The sequence below is a fragment of the Rhipicephalus sanguineus genome, unplaced genomic scaffold (assembly GCF_013339695.2).
Source record: "Rhipicephalus sanguineus isolate Rsan-2018 unplaced genomic scaffold, BIME_Rsan_1.4 Seq244, whole genome shotgun sequence".
Taxonomy (NCBI): Eukaryota; Metazoa; Arthropoda; class Arachnida; order Ixodida; family Ixodidae; genus Rhipicephalus; species Rhipicephalus sanguineus.
In genome coordinates this window covers 82,291-108,711 of record NW_023614852.1, presented here as the reverse complement: position 1 = coordinate 108,711, position 26,421 = coordinate 82,291, and the positions used below count along the sequence as shown (strand labels likewise).

The window sequence follows — 26,421 nt, the reverse complement described above, 5'->3', positions numbered from 1 at the left end:
CCCGGACCCCTTGTCGGATCAAGGGCACTTCTCCGACGAAACGAGAGCACTTCTCTGCCGAAACAGGACCTGACGATCCGACGAAACAGCATCGGAGCAAGTCGACGCAGCCGTGATCCGACACCACTGCGTAACGTAACACGACGAACCACCGACCTCGACGTGCTTATCGATGGCCACAATATCACCGCTCTGGTCGAAACCGGAGCCGACTTCTCCGTCGTCAGTGTCCCGCTCGCCGCTAAGCTGAAGTAAAGGCCGCTTGGGAAGGACCCGAAATCCGGACAGCGCTAGGTCATATACGCAGACTGGAGTATGCAAAGCAAGAATCACGATCGACGGCCGGGCTTATTCGGCGAGCTTCGTGGTCTTACAGCATTGTTCGAGGAACGCCATTCTTAAGTTCTTAAGTCAGCATGGCGCTGTCATTGACGTATGATCCCAGTCGATAACGATTTCCACAGACAATGCCATACCACCGGATAGGAAAATTAGTCACCATGCTTGAAAGTGATAGAAGAGCAGGTCTCTAGCGTCGTCATTTCCGTCGGCACCGAAGAAGCCACCGACTTAGCGTCATCGAGGGCGACCAACACCTGGTCCTGGACCGTCAGATTTGCGTCTCAAGAAGCATAGCGGAGCTGCGTCATGGGAAAGCATGTACATCGTAATATAATCGACAGTGCAAAGCATGTAACTTGTCAAGATGTACTTTTGGGCTAGTTGGTTCGTAATCGCAGTAGAACAGCGCCGGCGAAAACAACAGACCAGACGAGGAGAAGGACACCTAACACAAGGCGCTGTCCGGATTGTGTTACGTGTCCTTCTCCTCGTCTGGTCTGTTTTCGCCGGCGCTGTTCTACTGCGATGGGAAAGCAAATGTAATGCTGGCAAACTTCAACCACGAGTAGACACCTCAACATTGGTACGACGGTCGCCTACACGGATGAATTCGTGGACGCTATAGCAATACTTTCGCCCTCTTCGATGCCACCAAACCTACTTCGATAAGGTCATCGAAGCAGCCTTCGACATCAATCCGAGCCTTCCGAAGCATAAGCAAGAACAGCTCAAGCCTTGCTCCTGCAATACAAGGACTGCTTCTCGTCGTCGTCAAGAATTCGGCAGACCCCAGTCGCAAAACATTGCATAACAGAAGAAAGTGCTTGTCCAATTCGTCCGAGCCCGTACAGAGTTTCGACTCGAGAACGCAAGGCCATAAAACCACAAGTCGGCGTAATGCTACGCGACGACATCATCCAGCCGTCTAAGAGTCTGTGGGCGTCTCCCGTGACGTACGTGAAGAAGGATGGAACCCTACGTTTCTGCGTCGATTATCGTCGCCTGAACAAAATCGCGAAGAAGGACGTGTACCCTCTCCCATAGACTACGCCCTGGATCGACTCCACAACACGAAGTACTTTCGTCGATGAACCTCAAGACCGGCTATTGGCAAATCGAAGTCGACGAGAGAGACCGAGAGAAGACTGCCTTTATAACACCAGACGGCCTCTTCGAGTTCAAGGTCATGCCCTTTGGTCTTTGCTCGGCACCTGCGACTTTCCAACGCGTTATGGGAACAGTTTACTAGCAGGCTTGAAGTGGCAGACTTGCCTCGTGTACTTGGTCGACGTCGTTGGGCTTGCCTCAAACTTCGACGAACACCTCCGGCGCCTTGAGGCTGTACTCCAAGCAATCAAGACCTCCGGCCTCGCCTTGAAGCCAGAAAGGTGCCGCTCCGCGTAAGAGGAGCTCTTGTTTTTGGGTCACGTCATCAGATGGTGTGGAGTGCGCCCAAACCCGTGGAAAACTCTGCCATCGCTGCCTTCCCGCCGACAAGAAGGCCGTACGCCGATTTCTCGACTTGTGCGCCAATTACAGACGCTCGTCAAGGAATTTTCACGGAACGCCGAACCACTAACTCACCTCACAAAGAGCGACGTGGAAATCAAGTGGGAAACGGCGTGAGTCAAAGCATTTCAAGAACTGAAACGACGCCTGCAGACGCCTCCGATACTGGCGCATTTCGACGAATACGCCGATACGGAAATCCACACCGACGCAAGCAGCGTAGGACTGGGCGCCATTCTTGTGCGGAGGACTGACGGACTGGAAAGAGTTGTTAGTTATGCTAGCCTGTCGCTATCCAACCGGAAGCCAACTATTCCCACAACTCAAATGCTGCCACATCTGGGCTACGTCAAAGTTTCGTCCCTACCTCTACTGCAGGCCCTTCAAAGTTGTTGCGACCACCACGCCTTGTGTTGGCTAGCTAACTTGAAGGACCCTTTGGGTCGCCTCGCACCAGGCTGGGCAGAGATACTCGGAAAAGTAGTCAGGAATGCAGATATCGATATACATGTGCTGCAGGGCTTAAGGTCTGCCTTCATAGGAGGGGGGCCCTCAGTGGGCGGCGACCTATAACTTACATACACACATACATACAGCCCCCTCCTTAAGAAATGGAAGGTGGGGGCGGGCTCCCCGAGCCCCCCCCCCCCCTGACTTTAAGCCCTGATGTGCTAGAAGCCTAAATTCCGATACTGAGATTATTTCTTTGACATAACGGGATATTTCTGAGATACATTTGCAAAAAGACTAGAAAGTAACCCGGAATACAGATACAGATCTACAGATAGCGAAATACTTATTTGCTTCGGAGATGCGATGCTCCTCGAAGATATAGTGCCGCATGGAATGTTGCACCCGCATTGAAACTTGCAAGTCAAACTATCGCTCGAAACTAACGAACTTCATTTAATTAAGAAAAGGTGTACCTTATTTTACACACAAGACCTGTTTCCTGAAGAGGTTGCTGCGTTGATTGCACTCAATCAACAGGAGCTTGTCGAATAGGCTGTCTTCTAGACAGCGCGTCGACTCGGCGTCAAGTTCAACACAAGACTCTCGAAATTTCCTTTAAAAATGTAACGAGATACCCGCGTCCTGCACAGTATCGCTGTGTAATCGATACATCCTGATGAAATCGATGGTTTACGAAGCTTCGTCTCTAAATATGAACTGAGATACAAATCATTTTCAAATGCATCTCGATACAGAAATACAGATACTCAAAAGTAGCTCATAGATACTATCGCGATACTGCCCAACCCTACCTCTTACGATGGAGTCTGAGACTTAAAGAATTCGAAATTGCGGTCGTTTACAAGTCCGGACGAAAGCACTCTGACGCCGGCTGCCTATCTCACGCCCCCGTCTCGACTCGCCGCCGCAGGACGACCAGGATGATGACTGCTTCTTGGGAACCATTTGCAAGTGCCGACGACTTCGCTGAACGACAGCAAGTGACCCGGAACTTAGGCGCCTTGTGGAATACTTCCAGGGCAATACCGACGTTGTTCCGAAGGTATTCAAACAAGGTCTGGGCCATTGTTTTCTTGCGGAACGCTCTTCTCCTAAATTCTTCTTGCCACTTTGAGCCCACTACCCATGTATGTTTGTGGTTTTAGGCGCCTACGTTGTATTTCAGTATATATTCTTTGGGTCCTGACGCAAATAAATTTAATTGGAAGTGCCGCCCGTGTCGTCGTCCTCGTCCTCTTTAGTGTGCGTTTTAGCGGCAAACTATGCATTCAGTATCTCGCCAATATAGGCCAAGAAAAAGTTCTCATGTGAAGAAACCTTCGTGTTTTCACATAAACACACAATATTTGTTAACAAGATAGAAATTTACTACATTTAGCAAGAGGAAATGTCGAAATACATTGAGCAATGTACGATTTGTACGAGTTCGTAGAGCTTCATCGTAAAACAGCGCACACACACGATGACGAAATAGCGCGTGCGCTTGCGCGTGTCGTCAGTTTTGTTTTTCGTCTTCGTGTGTGTGCGCTGTTTATGACGAAACACATTGTCATACACAAAGGTGGTATTTACAATACTCAAGAAAAACACAGCAATAAACGTTACTATGATAAACAGTGTGATGATACACTGTATCATGAAACACAGAGCACGAAATAAATATTACAAAAAACAATGCGAAATGTAAGAACGGCTTCCTTTACCTAACGAGTGTTCACTCGGATTTACAAAAGTACTCTCTAATTTTTGTTTGCGATTCAAAGTACTTAAAGTGAATTTTTTCCCTTTCCAATTTTTAACAACGAAGGTAGGCTGTGTCTTCTGGTGACTGCATGAGATGACTTGTGCGACTGTATGGTACCGGCCACAGTGTTTTTGCTACGAGTGCCACCCATGGCCCTTGGCCACCCGCGCCACAAAACCCCACTAATCATCATTGCTACGAGTGTAAAATCACTTTTTTCACGAAGGAAAATCACGTTTTTTTCTATTCAACGTGACGCATGTTTTATACGGTTTTAAAGTTGTCGGAGCTCAAGCAAAATGACTGTAGAAGTCGGTATTCGTTAAGACTAGTTTCACGTATCATGTTTTCGTAATTTAATTCGTATCTTCCGAGCTTGGCTTCACTAGTATCATTGGGAATTCGACTTGGATTAATTGGGCTTAAGTAGGTTTGGAGTAATTAAACTTAATTGTGATCGACTTAATTGGGACATAACATGCTCAGCTATGCTTAAATAGATTTGGCTATGCTTACCATGACTCAGCTTATTAGAACTAATTAACAAATTAGGTCACAAGAAACTCAAGTACCTCTGGCGGGCTTTGTTCGATCACAGGCTTAATTAGTTTTAATTAGACGTGGTGTAAATAAAACTAATTAGACTTGGTTGGGCTTAATAAGGCTCGACTCGCTTAGTAGTAAATAGTATCTTACTGAGCTTGCCTTCACTAGCCTCATTGAGAATTCGCCTTGGATTGCCCGCTCTCTGTGGCTCATACCATTCCTGACGATGATAGCTTTGTGGTGACGCGAACGGGCATAATAAATAAGCTCTTTCCCGCTTGTTTGGTTTCTGAAAGGCAGTAATTCAGTGTCGTTTCATGGGCGTAGCCAGGGAGGAGGGGAGGGGTGAGGGGGTGGAAGTGTTCGAACACGTACCTCCCCCGTCCCCGAAATCCGAAAAACTTTAATTCCGCATGATGCACCTATACATACAAACCACACGCGTGAACGTACATAAATTTGGGACCGCTCCGAAAAATATTTCTGGCTACGCCCCTGTCGGAATTGTTCAGTGTCCGTAATTGTTTTCCTCGCCAGTGAAAGGGAGCTTGTTCGGAGTTCGAGGAGGTGAGGAGGGTGTAGTCATGATCAGCGACACGGAGGTTTTAACGAGTTTTCAGTGATGGGCGACCGCGTTCTGAAATACGGTTCGTGAGCATTCCTAGAACTGGCCGAACAATTTGAACGGGATTAGCTGCCCTACCGCCAAACTTTATATCGAGTGCCCGGCGCTGAGATTACTCTGTGACGGTTGCTTTGGCGACAGGACGCAGCCATATGGGTGAGGAGTTGTGCTCTGTAGTAGCGCGCAAAACTGAGCTAGTTGGTGGATCTTCATGGTAAAAGCAGCGCAAAAAGACAGCAATACGAGAAGAAGAACGACACAGGACAGGCGCTGAAGCAACTGTCGTGTTTATTGAACACAAAGGATAAGTACAAGTAGTCCGACTGCGCACTTGAATAACTGCGCTAGAGTAGAGCTTGTGGCAACGAGGGGCCTTAACGAGGAGGCTACGCCAGCGCAACAACACATTAAAGGGCGCACCTACGTATTTGTCATCTCATTGTCGTCATGTGGTTGCAACCTTTGTTTCATAGCATACATGTCATCTTTAGCCACGTGGATCAAACATCACGCGAAATCATAGAAGCTCTTCAGATTATAAAACAACCATGATGTCTGAATTTTCACGCCATCCATCTGTCTCCATGATTATGAAATCAGCCTCCTCGAAAATGTGACAAATATATGTAATGTTGAGGGTGCGCACGCAGTCGGACTACTTGTACTTATTCCTTCTGTGCGATAAACCCGACAGTTGTTAGCACAGCGCCTGTCCTGTGTCGTTCTTCTTCTCGGTGTTGCCGTCTTTAGCGCTGCAGATGCCTTTACCATGAAGTTGTGGTCTCTTAAATTTGATTCCTGGGCCATGTATCTCAAGTCGCAGTCGTTCCGAACACTGAGATTTATCTGACTATGTAAAGCGACTGTGCACTATAGAGCATTGCACGGGCCCGGAACTCGTTCTAGTTTACCCGCCAGAACCCGGCCCGATCACTCAAAAGCGAGACCCGGGCCTGGCCCGAACCCGAGAAAATATTTCGTCTACTCGGCCCGGCCCGGCGCGACCGCAGATCGGGCCCGACAGGGGCCCGAACCAATAATATAGGTGGGTTGCCCAAACATGTAATCAACAGCATTGTGCTTTAAGTGGCAATTGTCTAGCCTTTGTTGGCGCATCTTTCGCTAACAATTATACCTTAACCTACGGTAATTTGTTGTAAAAAGGTGCTCATGGTGGAAACAGTTGCGCGGACATTACGGGTACAATGAACGTTCGTTCGGCAGTGGTATACTGTACCTATTTTTGCTGGAAATAGAATGGGCATCATCAACAGCGTTTCCTAGCAGGTACTGCAGCAAGGATAGTGATTTGCCGCAGTTCGGCTTCGATAGGGAGCGCAATAAAAACAGAGGAGACAGACAACAGAACGCTATCTTCACTTTGTTTTTATTGCGCTCTCTATTGAAATTTAAACAGGCTCTAACGAGAAAACCGATCGTGCACCCTTCTGGATATGCGCGCCTGCCTTCAGCATAGTAACACCTTGCCACAGCAAGAGAAATAGAGGATGGAAGCCAAGTTTATTACCTTGTTGTAAATACACTAACCTAGCAAGAAATTATAGCGAACCGCGTGCACCACGTGTATTTTTAGAAATACGTATATAAGCAGCCGAACGGTAGAAAAAAAAAAAAATACTTGTCATAGCATTCTTTCATATATCACCCACTGCTACTGCGTACAGTCTATAAGCTTTGTGGCATATTTATAGTCTATTTATTCACATGTCAATGTGCAAAAAATCAAATTATCAAGAGATTTCGGCTTTAAGCACGCCGCAGTTTTCTCGCACTGCTTGCGCTAGCTGAAGGGGCGTACATCTACCTGCGAATTAGGGTCCTTCAACGCCAGGCCGTCCAGAAGGCCCAAAAGGTGGCTGGCGAGCTCCGACTCTCAGTCTCCACATAACGGAGCCACTGGGCAGGCCCACGTAGGAGATGCCCTGGCCCACTCGGGCCTTGAATAAAGTTAATTCCTCTTCTCTCTCTGAAGGCATCGGCAGTCGTTGTTCTTAACTTCACCACTGGAGCAAATTTAGGATGTCTTTGGGGACCTCTACGGAATAAACTAGCTGTCCAGCTCATCTCTTCATTTTCTCGTTCTCGAACGTGCACATGGTCCCACTCTTCAATGTCATCTATAAAACTACTCTTTGAGGGCTTGTTCTAGCAGAAAGCTGCTAGAAGAAGCCCGCACCGTGCTCTTTTTTCCCATAATATAATGGTGTGTGCCTTCCTAACGATGTTGTACTGGCAGAAGGTTGTCATTGGACTACGGGTAGGGCTGGCAGGAGGTAGAAGTGATTTCGAACTATTTTTGGGTTAGTTCCAGTTTGGTAATAAAGACGTGAATAAGCTTCTCGTCGCTTACTCATCTGATGCATATGGTTCGAGGTAAAGGGACATCCCGGCATGGAATTCGTAATGGTCTTTCTTCAAGCCAGATATTTCGTCAAGCGAATATACTTTGCCTCATGCCTTGTTTAATGGGACCCACGCTACGCCTGTCCATTCCAACGCTGTTGCGGCAGTATCATCATGCAGCTCTCGCCTATATAGCGCAGGGCTCTCAAACACGCGGCCCGCGGCCCGCACATGACTGCCTTCGACCCATTTTTTATTTGTTGGAAAGTACGTTCTTATGCTACACAGGCGGGACAACTTTAAAGCATTTTTTTTTTTTTTTTGTGAGACATCCCATGCGATCAGCTTGCGCTTATTTATAACAGTGACAAACTCTATAATTCAGAATCGGCGTCAATTTTAGCCATTTTGGAGATAGATATCGATATGTTGTTGGAATCCTGCGCCAAATACCCTTCAGAAATGACCCATATATGGCTATAGGAAAGGTCTTCTTTGAATGGCAACGCTAGCTGACATTGGATACAGGTAAATATTTATTAATTTATATTACTGCAACTACAAAAATATATTTGGGATATAAAATAATAACGAATGCAAACAAAGCATAGGATAGCGAGATGTTAACTATGTAGGCGCCTGGTCTATTTACTTTTAGCTCGCCCGTTTCAGATATACCAAGCAGTCCATATACAAGAAGCAAAAGAGGTTCGGTACTTGCCCGTCATAAAACCTCTCCATATAGCTTGCCCGACATAAAAAAAAGCATTTTTTAAAGATAAAATGTGAAAACTATATGTATGCACAACGTATGTGGAATAAACTTAGGGACACGAAAGAGAACAATGATTTTCTGTTATCAGTAAATTAGTCTTTTACAATTCCAATATCACCACGCTCACCGCGACAAGAAGTTTGGTAAGCGCGCAAAAAGCAAATGCGGGTGGCAGACGCCGTGACGTCAGAGATTCTGACGGCGTCTACTGAGACTACGTAGTTATCTCTAATCGGTAAAAATGAAGTACACTAATGTCTGAGGGGGCCATATAGACCTAACATACCAAGTTTCAGGAAATTTCGTAGAGTCAATGTCCCCAAAATACGACAATACGGTTTGAAATCCGTAACCTCACGCGTGGAGATTTCAGGGCGGAATTTAAAAACGTATCTTTGCCCTTGATTTCCACCTCTATCCATTAACTTATGATGGCGAAATGAATGATATTCGAATTCTCAGAGTACACTTTATCAGTCTAAACCGATTCAGTGTTTCAATTTAGTGTCCCTTTAAGAACTGAGCAAAGTGGAAGCCCAGCCCGACCCGAACCCGCCTCCTCAAACCCGGGCCCGACACTAAGCCCGGAGCTTCAGGCCCGAGCCCGGCCCGGGTCCGCCGCGAAAACTCATTACCCGGCCCGGCCCGGCCCCGTGGGCCGGGCCGGGCCCAGGTTTTCGGGCAGGCCCGAGCCCGTGCAGTGCTCTACTTGCACCATCCATTACAATTATTGTATTTTAATATAGCGTTACCATTACATCGTTAAAGCTACCACTTGCCACAGACTGTTCATGCGCAGTTGGGTAAGAAGTCGTAGACATATATAACGTTATATCTGACTTGTTTCTTTTTAAACTTTTCTGATCCAAGGGATTTCCTCATGGCATAAACTTTTACCATGCAATAACTTGAATTGGCTGTTTTCTAGGCATATCACTGTATAGCGTTCGAAATACGGAGGTTACTACCGCGTGTGCACACAATTATCTTTTTTTTCGTTACAAAAGACAAAAATTAATTGTACAAGCCTTTTTTTCTGATACCGAGTATGCGGGCTCTTCTGAGTCCGCATACTCGGTATCAGGAAAAAAAACCATTCCTACGTCAAGGATACCTCGGTATACTTGGATGTAGGAATGACGATCGAACTGCAGGGATAATTGGTATTCCGTAGCTGGTATGAGGACTTAGCGCAACAAACAAAAAGTGAAAAAATTGTCAGCTTCGCACTAGTGGTGCTACAGTGTACTAGAACACTGTAGTGGTGCCAAGGAAGTGCGGAGCTTCGCGGCCTGCCTTCTTTCTCTTTATTTTAAATGCGGAGCATTCCTTAGTCGCACCTGCGGCGTCGCGGCGCCGTCCACACCCCCACTGCGCATGCACGGCTCGTCTCGTGCCGGTAGCAAGCCTCTCCTCTCCTCCCCTCCTCCACGAACGCGGGCGGTGTGTATATAAGCGGCGGAGCGCGCGTTCGGAATTCAGTCAAGGCTTCTTTCTTGGCTTTCGCTGACTTGACGCTTTGCTTGACTCGAGTAGATGCGATGGAAGCAACAGTACCACGGCCGCTACATATATGTAGCGGCCGTGACAGTACCTTCAATCAGCGTCCCACCACTCTTTGAAGGCAACGTTACCCCACCACACCGTCGTCGGCGTCAACAACAGCGAGCAACGCAGAAGACAAGGCTGCGAAGAGACGAGCATACGACGCTGAACGCAAGCGTTTGAAGCGAGCTGGGACCCGGAACTTCGTGCACGCTGGAGCCGTTCGAGTGCATCGTGTAACAATCAACACGATGCACATCGTGTTGATGTGTGCATCGTGTAACAATTAAGCATTCCCAAACCATATAATTACCCAATTACGCAACATTCACGCGATACCCCACCACTCTGCGACGAATTTACTCGAGTTCTCCCGTGGGAAGATGCGGGCGACTTTTTTCTCTTTCTTTCTTCATTTTTCTTCTTTATTTGTTCTATGCCTTCTTGTCTCTGTTGATTTCTATTTCTTTCTGTTATACATTTCTTTCTATTTCTCGCTCCTTCTATCTTTCTTTCTTTCTTTTTCGCGCTCCATTTCTCGCTTCCTCTTTCTTTCTATCTTTATCTTTCTGTATATTTATCTCTTTCTTTGATTCCCTCTCTTTCTTTCCCTTTCGTCTTCTTCCCTTTTTATATTTTCTCTTTCTATGCTATGCTTTACTCTATCCCCACGCCTTTCCCTTCTCCTCGCTCTCTCATCCTCACCCTCACTTCCTTTCTCCACTTACTATCTATGCAAGGCTATGTTATGTTCTGCTAGCGTGCCTGGGTAGCCGAGTGGTTATGATGCTCACCTGCGGATCGCGGGTACGCGGGTTCGAATCCGCCTCGTCGAGAAATTTTTTCGCCAAGAAATTCTCTCTTCTCTGCTTTCTATATCATTCTTTGCTCTCTCTCTCTGTACTCGTTCTCTCGCCCATCAGTTAATTCCATCTCACGCCGGACAAATCGGCGCACGTGTTCTGAAGCGAAGCATGAGATGAAGAGGGACAAAGATAGCGCTTGCCGATTCATGATGATTACGACGGACGGTTGGCATAAACACCTCCGCTGTTAAATCTTTGAATGAATGCCCTTCTGTATGTATGTTCTTTTTGTTGAACAGACTCTTCATCATATCAGACGGGTGTGCCGCTAAACGTAAAAAAAAGTATTAACTATGGTTGCACTACTGTTCTGCAGCAAACGGGCTCCATTCTTATGTGGTAATATTTTCTTATTGATGCAATGTATAGTACGGCTTTGCTTGAAGACGTAAATGCGTCAATGGCAAGTGGAACCACCTGCTCCAACCTTTCAGGTCTTCACTGTTCTTCAATTTCGATTTTTGCGCATGCCGTGGCGTGCGCTGTTCGCACACATTTGGTCAAAAGGCTTCTCGGGCATCGGTACAGGCGAGTGCCAGTAAGTTCCCACAAATACGCGGCGCAATGAGCGAGTGCCCCCTGCTGCCCTTCTTCGCTGACCGGCGTTTCATTGTCCCTCATTCTGTATTGCTGGAATGGCTGCGCATCCGTCGATCGGCAATCACTCGATCTTTTGGCGACCGCCTTACGCCCCCATTCTTAGCCACTTTCACTACGGGCTGTCATTGGACCGCGGCAGAGCGATGACGCCGAGCTGCGCCTAACCATTGGACGGCACGATCGGAAATTGCATGCGGGTTCGGAGGCTCTACAAAGGGCGCGAACGCGTCCACACCGACACATTCGGTCGCGATGGCGATGGCGGTGCTCCTCCTGCTCGGTTTGAACGTGTTGGTGGGAGCTCTTGGGTCTCCGCGACAAGCCATCTCAAGGACGGAACGGCGGGACATGGACTTAGCTCGCGCAGGTAAGTTTTAGAGAAAGTTGCGTGTGAACCACATACGTTAAGCTAACCGGAAGACAAACCGTAAAGCGTGCACATCTCTGGTTCGCCCTGAAATAGAACATGCGTCATTCATTCGGAACACACATGCTTAATTACTAAAGTATAGTTTGTCTAGAATGAACTTGCCCGATTCACAACAAGAAATTACTTACGTCATTCCAACATGACTAATATCGAATCATCGCTACACTTTTCACCTCTAGAGAAAAGAACATTGCTGGCACGGTTACAGCTATTTCACAAGCTTTATCATAATCAATCGTCATTCGCGATCCCACATCCTGCCCATCGCATTTTCCCGCGCTTAGATCACCCCTCCAAAGTCGTAGTTCGGTGTGCGCGTGGTAACCTCAAATAACTCGCGCGACTGCTTTGTGCCATCCGACATTCGAGTAATCTACCACAACGATATGGATGGATGAATAAACTTTATTTCGGTCCCTCGGAACGCGCCCTAGCACGTTGCGGGCCGCTCCCACGTCGGAACAGAAAGACAAGTCTCTCTGCTGCGTCGCGGGCCCGTTGGACTGCCCATAGTTGTGTGTATAATAGAGGCCGGATTTTAGGCACTAAAAAAAGTGCGTTTTAGGCGCCAAAAATAGGCAGGCAAAACAACGTTTTAGGCCTCCAACGCCGTAAATATAGGCACAATCAATTTTTACATAAATGCAAATGATTTCAAGCGAAGACGTGCGTGACCTGTATCTACGACAGGAAAACAAGAAATGTTATTGTTTCTGATGGCACAAAGGCGCCAACAGTTGAACATGGCCGTGCAATTGTCCCATAAGACTGCTGGAGTGGGGAGTCGCAGTGCTCGAATTCCTGATCGTTTTTTACGAACGGAAAAGCGGCCGAGGTGGGAGCTGGCTCGGCGTAAAGGTTCTGATAGAACCGCTTTGCCAGCTCAAGTACCCCGTCCGACGATTCCACTAGGCTACCTGTCTCTAGATCGACAAGAGAGGTCAGAGGCGTGTGCGTCCTGGCTAAGTGTCGCCGCAAATTAGTTCGACTACACCATGCCTCCATTTCCCATCTCTCAGCGCGAGCGACGGCCTTAAGGCCATCCCAGCGTCGCTGGAGAGCTACTCTAAGCTCTTTACGAAGCGTAACCAGTGCAGGCGCAATGCCAGGGCCGCAGGACTCCGGCCGAGACAGCAGGAGAATCGCGTCGGAGACAATTTTGATCTCCGCGCGCTCCTCCTTCGCTCGGAGTTTGCACGATCAATCGACTTTAAACAAGCACACTGCTCAGATTCATGTTCGACGGCCACTGTCGTTTACACGAGCGTCCAATAATAGTGAAACGTACATCAAAAGAATACTTGAGATCTGTAATTACTGATTTAAAAAAGCGCTACTTTATGTATGACTGAGCAATTAAATTAAGACGCAACAAGAAACAGATGCATAATAAATGCAGAACAGACGACGATTTTATTAAGAAATTAACGTGTTATTACGTGAGTACTGTTTTGTGCAACTCTGGCGATTTTCTCATATTGTACAGGCAAGGCGTCCCAACACTTCCAAACACACTTCCGCTCATTTGAAGTGCACATGTTTGAAGGAATCTGTTTGGAGTGCACGCTGAAGTAGTCTAACAATCCGCTGTGAAAACTGTAGAAGCAATAGCAAACTACCACAATCTCTAGATTTTTGGATTCGAAATAGTGCCTCTTGTCACTGAGAATAAGCTCGTACGCTGAGAAGCAACACTCGAGGTCGACAGATGTTATTGGAACGTAGTTGAACTTGGGAATATTCGATGGCTTAACCGACACTGGGATCCTAGAATGCTCACCAGCAAGGACTCTCTTTAAGCAAAGAAAGACCGATTGTAACTTCTACGTGCCTTTTCGGCTACTGGTCCTTCAGGAACGGTGGCGATTCTTTGCTGTGCATGAAAAATCAGCGCAATGTTCGCAATTAGACTCTCTGCCGAACGTTCAAGTTTCTTGATAGTGATTGCGAGGGATGTGAAATTAGCGCACAAGTATGTCAGTTCTCCTTCGGGGCTATCTACAGAGAGGACAGCTTGAACCTTCCTGACTTTAGCACTCTCGTCACCTGAAAAGCCGTTAATCCCGACCTTAATGTCCGAAAAGTAGCAGTTTTAATACTCAACATCATCTATAGCGATGTTCGCCAACGTGTGACGATGGGCTCTGGCGGAATGGGCACGTCGTTGAACGAGCGCACGCGAGAAGTTGCCTTCAGGAACACAGTCTTGGCTTTTGTTTTCCAAGAGTTGGTTGAACAAGAGGAGTAGGTTTAACCCCATACAGTACCGAACAGTCATTATTGCTCGGTAATATGAATAACGGCCCCAAACTTCACTCAGAAGTGAAACTTGAGGGTAATAGTGTTTATATAGGCGCCAATCTTGGTATAGACATTTATAGGCATTTACGTGCATTTAGGCACGAACTCCCAAAATAGACATTTATAGGCACTATAAAAACACTATAAAAGTACTTCTTAACCTCTAATCCATGCTCACATATCAAAGTAGCGCGATAGGAGCGCAAAGAACGAAATAGGCATTTGTCTAAAATCCGGTCTCTAATAATAAACCACGACACATTTGTACAAGCGCCGAATAGTTCGCTTAATATCAACTAAGAATTGTGTTGGTATCTACATGTCTGCAACCTCGTAATATCTTTTGTATACGCGAGCACTAATTTATTGCCTGCTTCATTGATGTCCTGTTAATGACATGTTTCATTGCCCCCCCCTCCCCCTTCCCATGTTTAGGGCCTTTAGGATATGTGAATAGAAAAGTTGGACAGGCAGCGCGGCGAGACGCGTCACATAGCCTGTTGTAGCAGTTCGCGACATACCAAATCAAAACTCGTGAACTGAAGCGTCATGCTCAGGAGAGAGAAATCTTGATATGGACAACAGAATGCGTTGGCGGGCTAGTTGGTGAGAATCCATATTGCTTTTTTAGCGCAAAAAACGACACCACAAGAAAGAAGACGGAACACAGCGCTACTCTCAACTGTCGCGGACTAAGGAAGACACGGCACAGGACAGACACTTCCTTAGTCCTCGTCCGTTTGTAGCGCTGTTTTTCCTTCACAATTAAGATCCCCATCGAGATATGCAAAAGCTCACTTCCGGCGTGTTCACTGCAGCTTCTTAGTTATTTATACCGTAAGTGATGTCTGCTTGCGTCAATTTCCTCATTATTAGGTTATGAAAAATGTCGAACTACAAATATTGTACCGCCAGGATGATTGTTTTTTCTTTCTTTCGATAAAAAGAATCCTGAAATTATGTTTGCAATATTGAAGTCGGCTGCACAATTCCCTATCCTCTTTTACAGCCTGGATGTTTTCGCCTAAAGAAAGGTATTTGAATTACAGTTAGAAATGCGTGTATGCGAGCTAGGTACATCCATAATTAGTTTCACATCACTACTGCGGGTGTGATTGCAGACACAATCAGTTTCTCTTCAAGTTTCCCTTCTAGGGATCTTAAACTATGCTTTAAAAAATAGAAATTATGTGACTAAAAGAACTAGTTTTTTCGTCAGCTATAATTCTTTTTCGCCTAATTTTCATTCACCGTGGCCTATAAAGAGATCAACTGTATAGGCCACTGCATTTCAATAGGGCCGATATGATGAAACTCCAAATAATGAAAATTATCCGGAGCTCTCCAGTGGGGCGTCCCTCATAACCCATTGCATTGATGCCCTACAAAAACAAGAAGCAATAAAACAGAATAGTGAAGGATTAGCGATCTTGCACGAATTTACTTTAATTTCTTCGCTCGCGTCTTCGTTAGCATTGTTTTTGCTACGTGTAGTATATGAACGCACACAGACTTTACAAGGCTTTCCTGATATCCCACATTGTAGTTCCAGGAGTACGAATGAGAGCTACCTGTTTGGACTGATTGTTTCGCATTCCCGTATACTTTTTTTTTTTTATAAACGCCCTCCTACGCAGCTACCTTTCGCCGTTTTAGGAGGGATGTGGAAGAGAAGAACGGAAACTTGGACCGCGTAGTCTGCGTCCTGCTTGAGCTGGGCTCCCCCTGGTGCGAAAAAGGTCAGTGACAATTCTCCACGCACTTTTATCATAGGTCATCACGTGAAAGAGTTTCTTATAAAGTAGGAGAAGTCGTAGCACAACCTAATGTTCGTGGCAGGAATTCCCGCGGCGCATCATTTCTCTAGCTTTCTGTGTGACCACGCGCGCGCGCTCTCATAATCAAGTCCATTTCAATGTGTAATAAACGTGGTTGCATTCATTCATTCATTCTGCGAACAACCGGAACTGCCCGTAAAAAGGGGCGATTACTTTAGAACGGAAAAGGCAACAGGCGCCGCCCACGTCCTCACCAGAGGTGGTGAGCCAAACCACGCCTTTGGGGAAAGGGAAATTGAGTGAAAAGAGGTTTGATTAAAATGAAGGCGCGCGGAGCCCACGTCCGCACATTGGACGTGACCGCCCTGGATCTTATTGGCTCCCTGTGGGAGTTCGTGAAAGCTGCAGACCTTCTGGGCCATAGGCGTAGCCACATTAGGGCCGGTTCATACTGTCTTCGAAAATTTTGAGTTTATATGTGTTTATATACACCCCTTCCCCCACAATCCCCGAAATAAACTCCTGGCCACGCCCCTGTTCAGGCGGGTCCCTTTACCCACACAGACTGCAGTATTTGTCTTTATATTACAGACTTTCGGGCACCGGCGCACCGCACGTTGGTTCAATACTCAGAACTCCTCGCTGACGAAAACTGTAGAGGAACGATTACCACTCAATTGATTACCCAATGATTACACTCAATTGTGAAAGCCATATTCATTCTTTATCGTCTGGCCTAGAGTTAACGTACAGACTAGAGCACTTCACGGGCTCGGGCCTACCCGGAAACCCGGGCCCGGCCCGGCCCGTGGGCCAGGCTCGGGCCTGAAGCTCCGGGCTTAGGGCCGGGCCCGGGTTGGAGGTGGCGGGCTCAGGTCGGGCCAGGCTGGGCTTGGACTTTGCTGGGTTCTTAAATGGACACTATAGTGAAGCACTGAATCGGTTTAGACTGATTAAGTGAAGTCTAAGAACTCGAATGTCATTCATTTCACCATCGTAAGTTTATTATCGAAAATCAAGGTCAAAATTCCATTTTTTTAAGTTTCGCGCCGAAATCTCCGAGTGTGACGTCACGGATTTCAAACTGTATTTGTCGTATTAGGAACTGCGTAGGCCCCAGTCTTGTCCCGGCGAGCGTGGTGATTTAGGAATTGCTAAAGAGTAATTTACTGATAATAGAGAAAACGTTTTCCTTTCTAGTGCCCCTTCATGCTTGTTCCACATACGTTGTGCATACATACATATATATGTTTCACATTTTCTCTCTCTCGAAAAAAAAACGCTTTTTTATGTGGGGCAGGCTGTTAAGAGGAATTTTATTAGAGACAAGTACTGAACTTCTTTTGCTCCTTGCATATGGGGCTACTTGATTTATCTTAAACGGGCGCGCTAAAAGTAGATATACCAGGCGCTTATATAGTTAACATGTCGTTATTCTGTGCTTTATTTGCATTTGTTATGATTTTATATCCCAAATGTTATTCTGTAATTGCAGTAATAAATGTAGTATAATAAATATATACCTGCAACTTATCGCAAGAGCGATCATAGAGCTCCAAAGCGAGGAAACGGTTTTGAAGTTTCCAGCCCTCCACTAAAACGAATGCACGGAGTCTCGTTACATAGAATCCCTGTACAGATAGATTCTTTTTCCATGGCTTCGTCACGGCCCCCCAGTGGTCATGTGATGAGAGGTGGACGTGCATAGCCTGCTTGGTGTGCCCAATTTGTTAACATTTGAACTTTCGCCTTTTCCCCCTCTATCAGGGGTCTCAAACCCACCTCAGCTAACGGGCCGCATTCACGAAAATTTACTCCGGCAAGGGCCAGGACAGTAACGCAGCTAAAAGCGCGGCGGGGGGGGGGGGGGGGGAGGGTGTAGAGGGGCTAGGTCGTACCAAATGTCAGCTAACGCTGCCATTTAAAAGAAGAGCTCTTTCACATATGTCACACATGAGTCGTTTCTGAAGGGTATTTGGCGGCGGGATTCCAACAACATATCGATACCTATCTTCAACATGACTAAAATCAGGACGCCGATTTTGAAATATAGAGCTTTGTTTCACGGTTAGGTACCAACACGCGGTGGCCGCAGGGGATGCCTCACGACAAAAAAGCTTTAGACCTGTCATGCCTGTGTAGCTTAAGTACATACTTATAAAGAAAATTAAAAATTGGGACGAAGACAGTCATGTGCGGGCCGCGGGCCTTTAGGGAGAGGCCCACAGGCCGCGTGTTTGGGTCCCCTGCGATATAGAGGTATAGTGTGAGAACTACATGACACTGCCACAACACCGTTGGAATGTGCAGGAATAGCATAGGTTCAAACAGCGTAAGGCGTGAGGCAAAATATATTCCCTTGACGAAATATCAGGCTTGAAAAAAGACAATTACGAATTCCGTGCCGGGTGATGTCCCTTTACCTCGAACCATTTGCATCCAATGAATAAGCGTCGAGAAGCTTATTCGCGCCTTTATTACCAAACTGTAACGAACACCAAAAATAGATCGAAATCGCTTCGTCCACCTCCTGCCAGCCCTACCCGCGTAGTACAGTGCTCGCCTTCTACCAGTACAACATCGTTAGGAAGGCATAGAGCATTATGATACGGAAGAAAAGAGCTCGGTGCAAGCCGTGCATAACATACACTGCTGAAAACTGCATACAGAAGCCCTCAAAGAGGAGTTTTATAGGTGATACTGAACAGTGTCACGACGTTCGGGAACGATAGAAATGAATGGATAAGCTGCACAGCTACGTTCATTCTGCAGAGGTCCACAAAGACATCCTAAATTTGCTCCAGTGGTGGAAGTTAAGAACAACGACTGCCGACGCCTTCACAATTCGCAAGGCATATGTGCACCCCTGCGGCTAGCGCATGCAGTGCGAGAAACTTTAGCGTGGCAGGATACGTGATACAACGGTGGATGGCGTGCTTAAAGCCGGAATCTCTAGATAATTTGATTTTTTTTTGCACAATAACACGTAAAGAAATAAACTATAAAATATGCCACAAAAGACTTATGGACTGTATATAGTAGCCGTGGTGATACAGTAAAACCTCGGTGATACGAATCTCGCGGGATCACCAAAAATATTCGTATCATCTGAAATTCGTATCACCAGAAAGTATGAAAAATTAGCATGCGACAAAATAAAGCTGGCGTACATTTTCATTTATTCTTTTTCAGGGCCGCAGCTACGTCACGAACAGCTCTGAATGATTGCCAGTGAAGTTTTTAGACGTCAACGATCATACCTGCACTCGTAAATATACGGCCCGTGCGCGCGTGTGTAATTACGAATCATGTGTGTTGTGACCCGCGACAGCTAGTAGCTCTTTCCAAATCTTTAGTATTGTTTTCCGCATATTACCGAAGTGCTGCGGCGAAAGTGACTTAAGTAGCGCTTTGACGCGATAGATGAAGGCCAGTAAATTTTACAACAGTGGTCTTACGTTATTATTTTCTTATCGCGGTGGTGTTGAGGATGTTTTTCGAGAGATTTACGGCCGTGCCCGCACAAGTGCGTCCCCAACAGTCGTGCCTGTTGACGTTGTGAGGCCTATCTCCTTCGCCAAGACCGTCCTTGTCTTCTTTCGGTCCTCGTCCACCTTTCATAGGGTGTCTGATGCACGAGGACACCGATTGCACGGAGGACACGGCTTGAATTCAAAACGCGAAGGCGCACGAAGGCGCATTAGGGCATCAAAGGTTCGCGCACACTATCGCGGAGGCTACGACGCCTCACTGGATGTTTATTCTGATCACTGTGTAAGAAAAGTATGTTTCTTACACCGTGATTCTGACCAATTGGTGGCGCGGCGCGCATGCCCGCGCTTGCGTTTCTGCATCCGCACGTGCTTGGCGCGTCGTCCACGACAGCACGGACAGCACCTCTTCGTACCTACGCGGTAGCGTACGTTCGTATCAAACGTCGCAGGGTGAAAATCTATTCGAAACAACCGTACTCCATTACATTGTAGGCCAATGGGCCTTGGCCGGGACCTAAGAAAAATTCGTATCACCCCGAAATTCGTACGAGCCGTGATCGTATCACCGAGGTTTCACTGTATATGAAATATATACGATATATGAAAAGAATGCTACCGCAAATATTTTTCGTCCTTTCGGCTGCATATACGTATTTTTATAAGTACACGTGGTGCTCACGGTTAGTTCTAATTTTTATCTAGGTTAGTGTACATACAGCAAGGTAATAAACTTGGCTTTCTTCCTCCATCTTGCTGTGGCAAGGTACTACCATGCTGAAGACATGCGTTATATATCCAGAAGGGTGCATGATTGGCTTTGTCGTTAGATCATGTTTTAAGTATCAGTAAAGAGCGCAATGAGAGCGTTGTGTTCTCCGTCTCCTCTGTTTTTATTACAATTCCTATCGAAACTGAACTCATGCTGCAAATCACTTTCCTTGCTGCAATATCTGCTACGAAACGCTCTTTTAACAAAAAACAAACAAAAAAATTACCAAAAAAAAGTTATAGTATACCATTTCCAAAAAAAAAAAAAACGTTCATTGTACCCAGTATGTCCACTCAGCTCTTTCCACCGTGAGCCCCTTTTTACACGAAATTACCATAGGTTAAAGTAGAATTGTCAGCGAAATATTCGCCAACAAAGCGTAGATATTTGCTACTTAAAGCACTTGCTGTAGATTCTATGTTCTGGCAACACCACCTATATTATTGGCTCGTTCCTCTGTCGAGCCTGATCTGCCGTCGGGCCGGGCCGGGTCGGCGAATTTTTAGGGGCGAAGCTCCTTATAGCATCACCTGGTCGGTCGTCGCTCCGTCCGGCGTTCCCCCGCCGTCGCGTCTCCCGTATCATTCAGTAGATGGCGCTGTCCCATAGAAATGCATGCAAACTGCAGTTGGGTGACGATATACTAGATGGCGCTGTCCCATAGAGATGTGTGCAATATGGCGGTTGGGTGAATGCACGCTAGATGGCGTTATAGGTGCCGCTGCTCTCAGATTGGCTGCTGCTCCCGTTATCTCTCATTCTCCTTGATCGTCGCCGTACGTGGAGGAGTGCGCTTGCCGGATCGTGCTGCTTGGCGGACCATGGACGACGAGGAGCGCCTGGTGCGGAAGGCCCCTGCGTCTCGTGCTCGTCGGCAGGATCCCGAGGTGCGAGCTCGAGAGGCTGCCGCCTGGCGCCGCGCGCGCTTGGCGGCGGCTTCGCGGGCGCGCACCGCCTCGAGATCTGCCTGGCGCCGCGCTCGTTTGGCGGCAGCCTCTCGATCCCGAGAGGCTCGCTTGCTTGGCGCTCGCTTGGCGGCAGCCAGGCGGATACCGAGACGGTGCGCGCCAAGGACGCCGCTGCGAAACGGGCTCAACGAGAAGCGGATCCCAAGACCACGATTGCTTCAGGAGCTTCGCCCAAGCTCTTCATCATTCACCCGTGGATATGCTGTAATTTTTTTTCTCGGGTTCGGGCCGGGCTCGGGTCGCGTATTGAATCGCCGGGCCGGGCTCGGGTGGTTAAACTTGAACGAGTTCCGGGCCCGGGCCGAAAATCACGGCCCGTGCAGTGCTGTAGCACAGACTCACTTAGGGAGCCCTAAGGAGAGCTTGAGCCCACACATGCAGTAACTGTAGTGTGGCCCTTTGAGCTGCTCTCTCTCTATATCTCTGTCTCCGCGGTGGTACAGTGGTTACAGTGCTCGGCTGCTGACCCGAAGGACGCGGGTTCGATCCTGGCCGCGGCTGTCGCATTGCGATGGCGGCGAAATGCTAGCGGTCCGTGTACTTAGATTTAAGTGCACGTACGTTAAAGAACCTCAGCACTTACTATTACCATGGTCCCTCAATACTTTTTACTGGTCATGAAACTCCCGTGAAAGTTTCATATAGGGACAAAAGTGGCCACCAGAGGCGCCAGCCTAAGCAGGACGGCATTGATCTGCCGCGCTCGGTAGGGCAGTCGCACGTTCGCGGAAGCGTTTGCCGTCAAATACACTTCTTCAGGTATTTGCATTCTCCGTGTTCTCGCTAACAAATCATAACAGTGATTAGTATTGTCAATATGGTACATGATGCTCGATGTCAAATTGCCCAATGATTGATTGCTGGCAATGTTTTGACTGAGGGTGTCTGTCAAGTGACGCGTGTGTTCGTGACGTTCCTACATTTCTCGGGCTTAAACCGGACACTGTGACTGATTCTAGATTACTGACAGGTTAAAATATTTTGCGCTAGATGCTGTGGAGTAGCCGTGCTTTGGCTGCACGTAACGCTCATTTTCGGACTAATTGTCACTTTATTTTATAGTACATCACGAAGCTGCAAAGAGAAGTTCGCGTGCCAATAAACAAGCCTGTCAATCAGGCTAACTTGACATTAACAGCTTTGAAGTACTTCTTGAGGGATATCGTTAGTGAAACATAGCTTTGAAAATAAAAAGCGCAGATTGAAATACCACAAAATGGAGAGAAATGCTCGTGTTGTTTTCCTTTTTTTTTCTTTAGTGTCATAATTTGCGCTTTTGATTTTGAAGATTAAAAAAATAATGAGGTGAAACTACTGAGCTGCTTTTGCTAGATATAGGCACTATGTGCGATTTTCAAGCGAAAGGTTTTGATTTTTCGCATGCAGATTTTATAACACTGCCGAGTTCTAATATACGCGGCTCTTTTTTTTTCTCCATTCCCATATACTGTCGCAATGACCCCGATTTCTAAGTTGGCGTTCCAGTTAGCCACCCTGTTTCTTGTATGTAAACACCAGCGCAAATCGAAATCAACCCGGATTTTCATCAACCCAGTTATTCAGCTTAAACTGATCAATTATACATACAACTGCATTACTCTTTCTGAACCTTTCTAGAAATTTTCTCGATTCAGCGACAGCACCAGCGAACAGCAAAATCAAAGTAAAGCAAAATATTGCATTTTGGCCCATGGCATCTCTTTTTATATGCTATCATTATCCAGAAAGCAAACGCACACACTCCGAACACCGCACTTCACATAAAACTCCACACACACTCGCACACTGTTCTGCGTCTGCTGGTAAACAGAACAGGGAGACTTTTTCGACGGTGCTCTTGTATCACGAGCGACAGCCCGGCACACAGCAGGTGTTGGGCATCGCAGTCACGACGAGGTGACCGCGAAAAGAAAAAAGGGGGTGCAACTAGTACGTACAACACCACTCCGCGCCGACACTACGCTAATGGCGGCCAGCAGCAGCCGGCTTCCTCGTTATGGTATCCTCGTCCCCCTTCTAGCTACGCTAGCGCCGCGGCACGGAAAGTGCGGGCGGTATATGAAGCTCTCCCATTGAGTTACGCGGGAATTTCATGACCAGTAAAAGTATTGAGGGACCATGCTATTACCATTTCTCCTCTCTCTCTCTCTCTCTCTCTCTCTCTCTATATATATATATATATATATATATATATATATATATATATATATATATGTAAAATCCGAAGACTTCGTTCTAACATAAACCGGGTTTAAGGACAATACGCCTGAAGATATAGAGCAGCGCGTCCCAACGCTGCCGTTTATTCCAGAGAAAAACCAGAGCTCCCCGTGCCACGCGCCGTTTTTCGTCTCCCTCTTCTTCTAGCGCGCGCCATGTTTTCTGTTATTAACATATATATATATATATATATATATATATATATATATATATATATATATATATATATATATATATATATCACCTTAATTATTCCAGGAATGAGGGATACCGCCGCAGCTGCAGCTCTCGAAGACGGAACTGGTAGAGCTGAGGACGAGCCTCGGGAGGGTGCAGCTCTGCCTTGCAGGAGTCCCACTTGCAAGCTGTGAGTGCGCAGTGCAACGCCACGATCTGGTGTCACTGTCACATGATGCTTATCACATTATTCATTATTGTGTGTACGAAATAATGAACCATGGACATCGTGGCTGGCTATTTCCTGCATTGATGCAAAGTTACGATGGGTGAGCTTTCCCAACAGAGATATTGGAAGATTGTGTTGCTGCAAAAGAAGTTCACATAAGTCTGTAAATTTAAAATAAGAAATGAATTGCAATGACGTCACGCCACAATAAAAAAATGGCGAAGCTTGCACAAAACCGCGCAATTCTTGACACAGCGAAACTGGACGATTCTGAGGGCTAACCCGGTTGCTTCTAGGTTGTTTCTAGGCCTTAGCTAGGCGATGCAGGTTGTTTCTAGGTTTCTTTCAGGTCGTAGGTAGGCTTTAGCTAGGTGATGCTAGGTTGTTTCTGCGTTGATTGTCAGCGCAGAGAGGTTCAAGTTAAGCCACAGACAGTTACAGACACGACACGGATGTCCAAACTCCAGAGACAGAAACTCGCGCTGAAACCAAGCGTTGCCATCTCTCATACTATATCTATTGGTGAGTAGTGGGACTTACCCAATTTCAGTGGCACATACTCGTTTATGATGATGATAGCTTTCTGATAGGCCGCACAATTTCTGCGGCACATACCCGTTTGATGGGCTAACTGCTGTCTTCTTCATTTTAAATGCGAATGCATTTCTTAGTCGGGCTATGTCAGGCGTCCGGCGTTGTCCGCGCGCCTCTCCGCTCTCACTCCCTCTCCCATAGCAACAGCTGCGGGCGCGCGCGCTTATCCTCGCCCCCTAGCAACCGGAGCAGGTGTTGCGGGCGGAGTAGCGGAGAGTGAGTGGAGAGGAGGAGCGCGCTCTGGCAGCGCCCTCTAGAATTTTTTTCTAGGTGGCATTGGCTCTGGCGTGTGAGGGCGCTCGCATCGCGGGAGCTCGGCGGAGCTCCCGCGTGTGTGGAGAGATTGTAGGAGAGGGTAGGTGCAGTGCTTCGCCGCTCCTTCTCTCGCCGTTCGCTCTCTCTCCTCCCTGCGCCACCGCCTCAATGCAGTGCGTTTGAAACGCGTTTGTAGCGTTTGTGCTGCATTGAAGGCGGTGGCAAGATCCCTGAGGTGATTACGAACGCACGTAGGAAGCGTTCGTTGAAAGAGGCGCCCAATACACATAAAGACACCATCTCCCGCTAAAGGGGACCATGAGGCGATGCGAAGCCGGAGCACTTGCACGATCGCGTTCCGTTGGCGTTCGTTGGGCATGCTACCGACCTCGCGTCGTGGAACGCGGAGAGGGACGCTACGCGCGTTATATCTTCCATCTAGCCTGACCGTTAATTCTCACAGGGCGAGCGGGGAACGCGGTCGACAGGCGGGCGAGAGGGGGGCAGCGTAGGAGTGGAGAGAGAAGCGGAGGGGACGCGCATGCGCTCGAGCTCATCGCGGCGTTGAGCAGGAGAGAATTTCGGCATGTCTAGCCCGCGTTTAAGAGGAAGAGTGGAAAGGGGGAGGGAGAGGGGAGGTGGAGAGGGGTAGGGTAGAGGGTGAGTGGAGAGGGGAAGTGGAGAGGGTATGCGCATGCGCAGTAAGGGTGGTCACGCCGCACACCACCACCACCACCACCACCGGATTGAGCTCCGCCTTAAGATACTTCGCATCTAAAAGGGAGACACTTGAGCGCGTCGATGTGTCCAGCTTTACGCCATTAAAATTACTACGCCGTGTACTCTCGGCGCAAGAAATGCATTTGCATTTCCTCACGATTCCCTTCGGGGAGGTGGGGGCATTTTTTAGTGGACCAGTGGTGAGTAGTGGGATTTACCCAATTCCTGTGGCACATACCTGATAGGCCACAAAGGATAGGCTGCACAAATTGCGGCTGCCTTATACACCTTCGCTGTTTACTAATACTTATATGAATGAACATCAGTAAAGCGGAATGTAACGCCATACTTAATTGGTCTGTGATATCACAATGCCTTTCAAATGGTTCCAAGGGAGTCCGCAAACTTAATACAGGGGGGTGCATCTGCAGGTGAGGGGGGGGGGGGGGGGCATCCAGCACAGACAGCCTTTCTTTCACTGCCGTGACATGACCGGCAAGATTAGACGTGTAACGTGCAAAGTTGGCTGGCAATCCTGGAGGCCGTTTCACACGGACATGCGGAGCCTGAGTGTGCCAATCGAGCTGTGTAGCTTATTGCTACTGCTTAGAGAAATATTATCCGAAATTCCAGACGGGGGAGGGGGGGGCTCCACCCCCCTCTCCGGACGTCCATGAATGGTTCAGTTCCACCTCATATTTATGCTGTGCAATGTATTAGGTGCCACTAGCTGTGAAGTTCACGCAGAGGTTATATATGGATGAAATAACTTTTTGCCGTGTTTTTCAGGTTTACCAAAAGAAAGAAACAAGAGAAAAGGCGGCCTCCAGAGCAGAGTCCAGACTCCCAGTTTTACAGCGGCTGGTGATCTCTGGAGTCTTCAAATCGCCATCCTAACTTCTATAGTATGTGGCGCTAGATTTAAAAAAGAAAGAAAGAAAAAGAAGGAAGAAACAAAGAAAAAGAACAAGCTGAACGGAATCAACAGGAATCACTTACCGTTATGATGATCAGCGCCAAGCGGCTACTGCTAACAAAATCAACAATGCGGCTTGCCATTTTCACACTTGATCCTTGAGGAATAAAAGTCAGAGAA

At 47.3% G+C, this 26,421-nt stretch overlaps 1 protein-coding gene across 1 annotated transcript; it reads left to right on the top strand.

Moving 5' to 3' along the window:
- The first annotated feature begins 11,606 nt into the window (after positions 1 to 11,606).
- Positions 11,607 to 26,421, top strand: LOC119376840 (uncharacterized). The gene is made up of 4 exons (XM_037646533.2): positions 11,607 to 11,757; positions 15,759 to 15,860; positions 23,609 to 23,717; positions 26,115 to 26,421. The coding sequence occupies exons 1-4, from the start codon at positions 11,643 to 11,645 to the stop codon at positions 26,191 to 26,193; spliced, it is 405 nt and encodes a 134-aa protein (XP_037502461.1). The 5' UTR covers positions 11,607 to 11,642; the 3' UTR covers positions 26,194 to 26,421.

Coding starts and splice junctions, on each gene's coding strand:
- LOC119376840 (XM_037646533.2), top strand. CDS start 11,643: ATGGCGATGGCGGTGCTCCTCCTGCTCGGTTTGAACGTGTTGGTGGGA. Junction 11,758..15,758: donor CATGGACTTAGCTCGCGCAG/GTAAGTTTTAGA, acceptor CCTCCTACGCAG/CTACCTTTCGCCGTTTTAGG. Junction 15,861..23,608: donor CTCCCCCTGGTGCGAAAAAG/GTCAGTGACAAT, acceptor TAATTATTCCAG/GAATGAGGGATACCGCCGCA.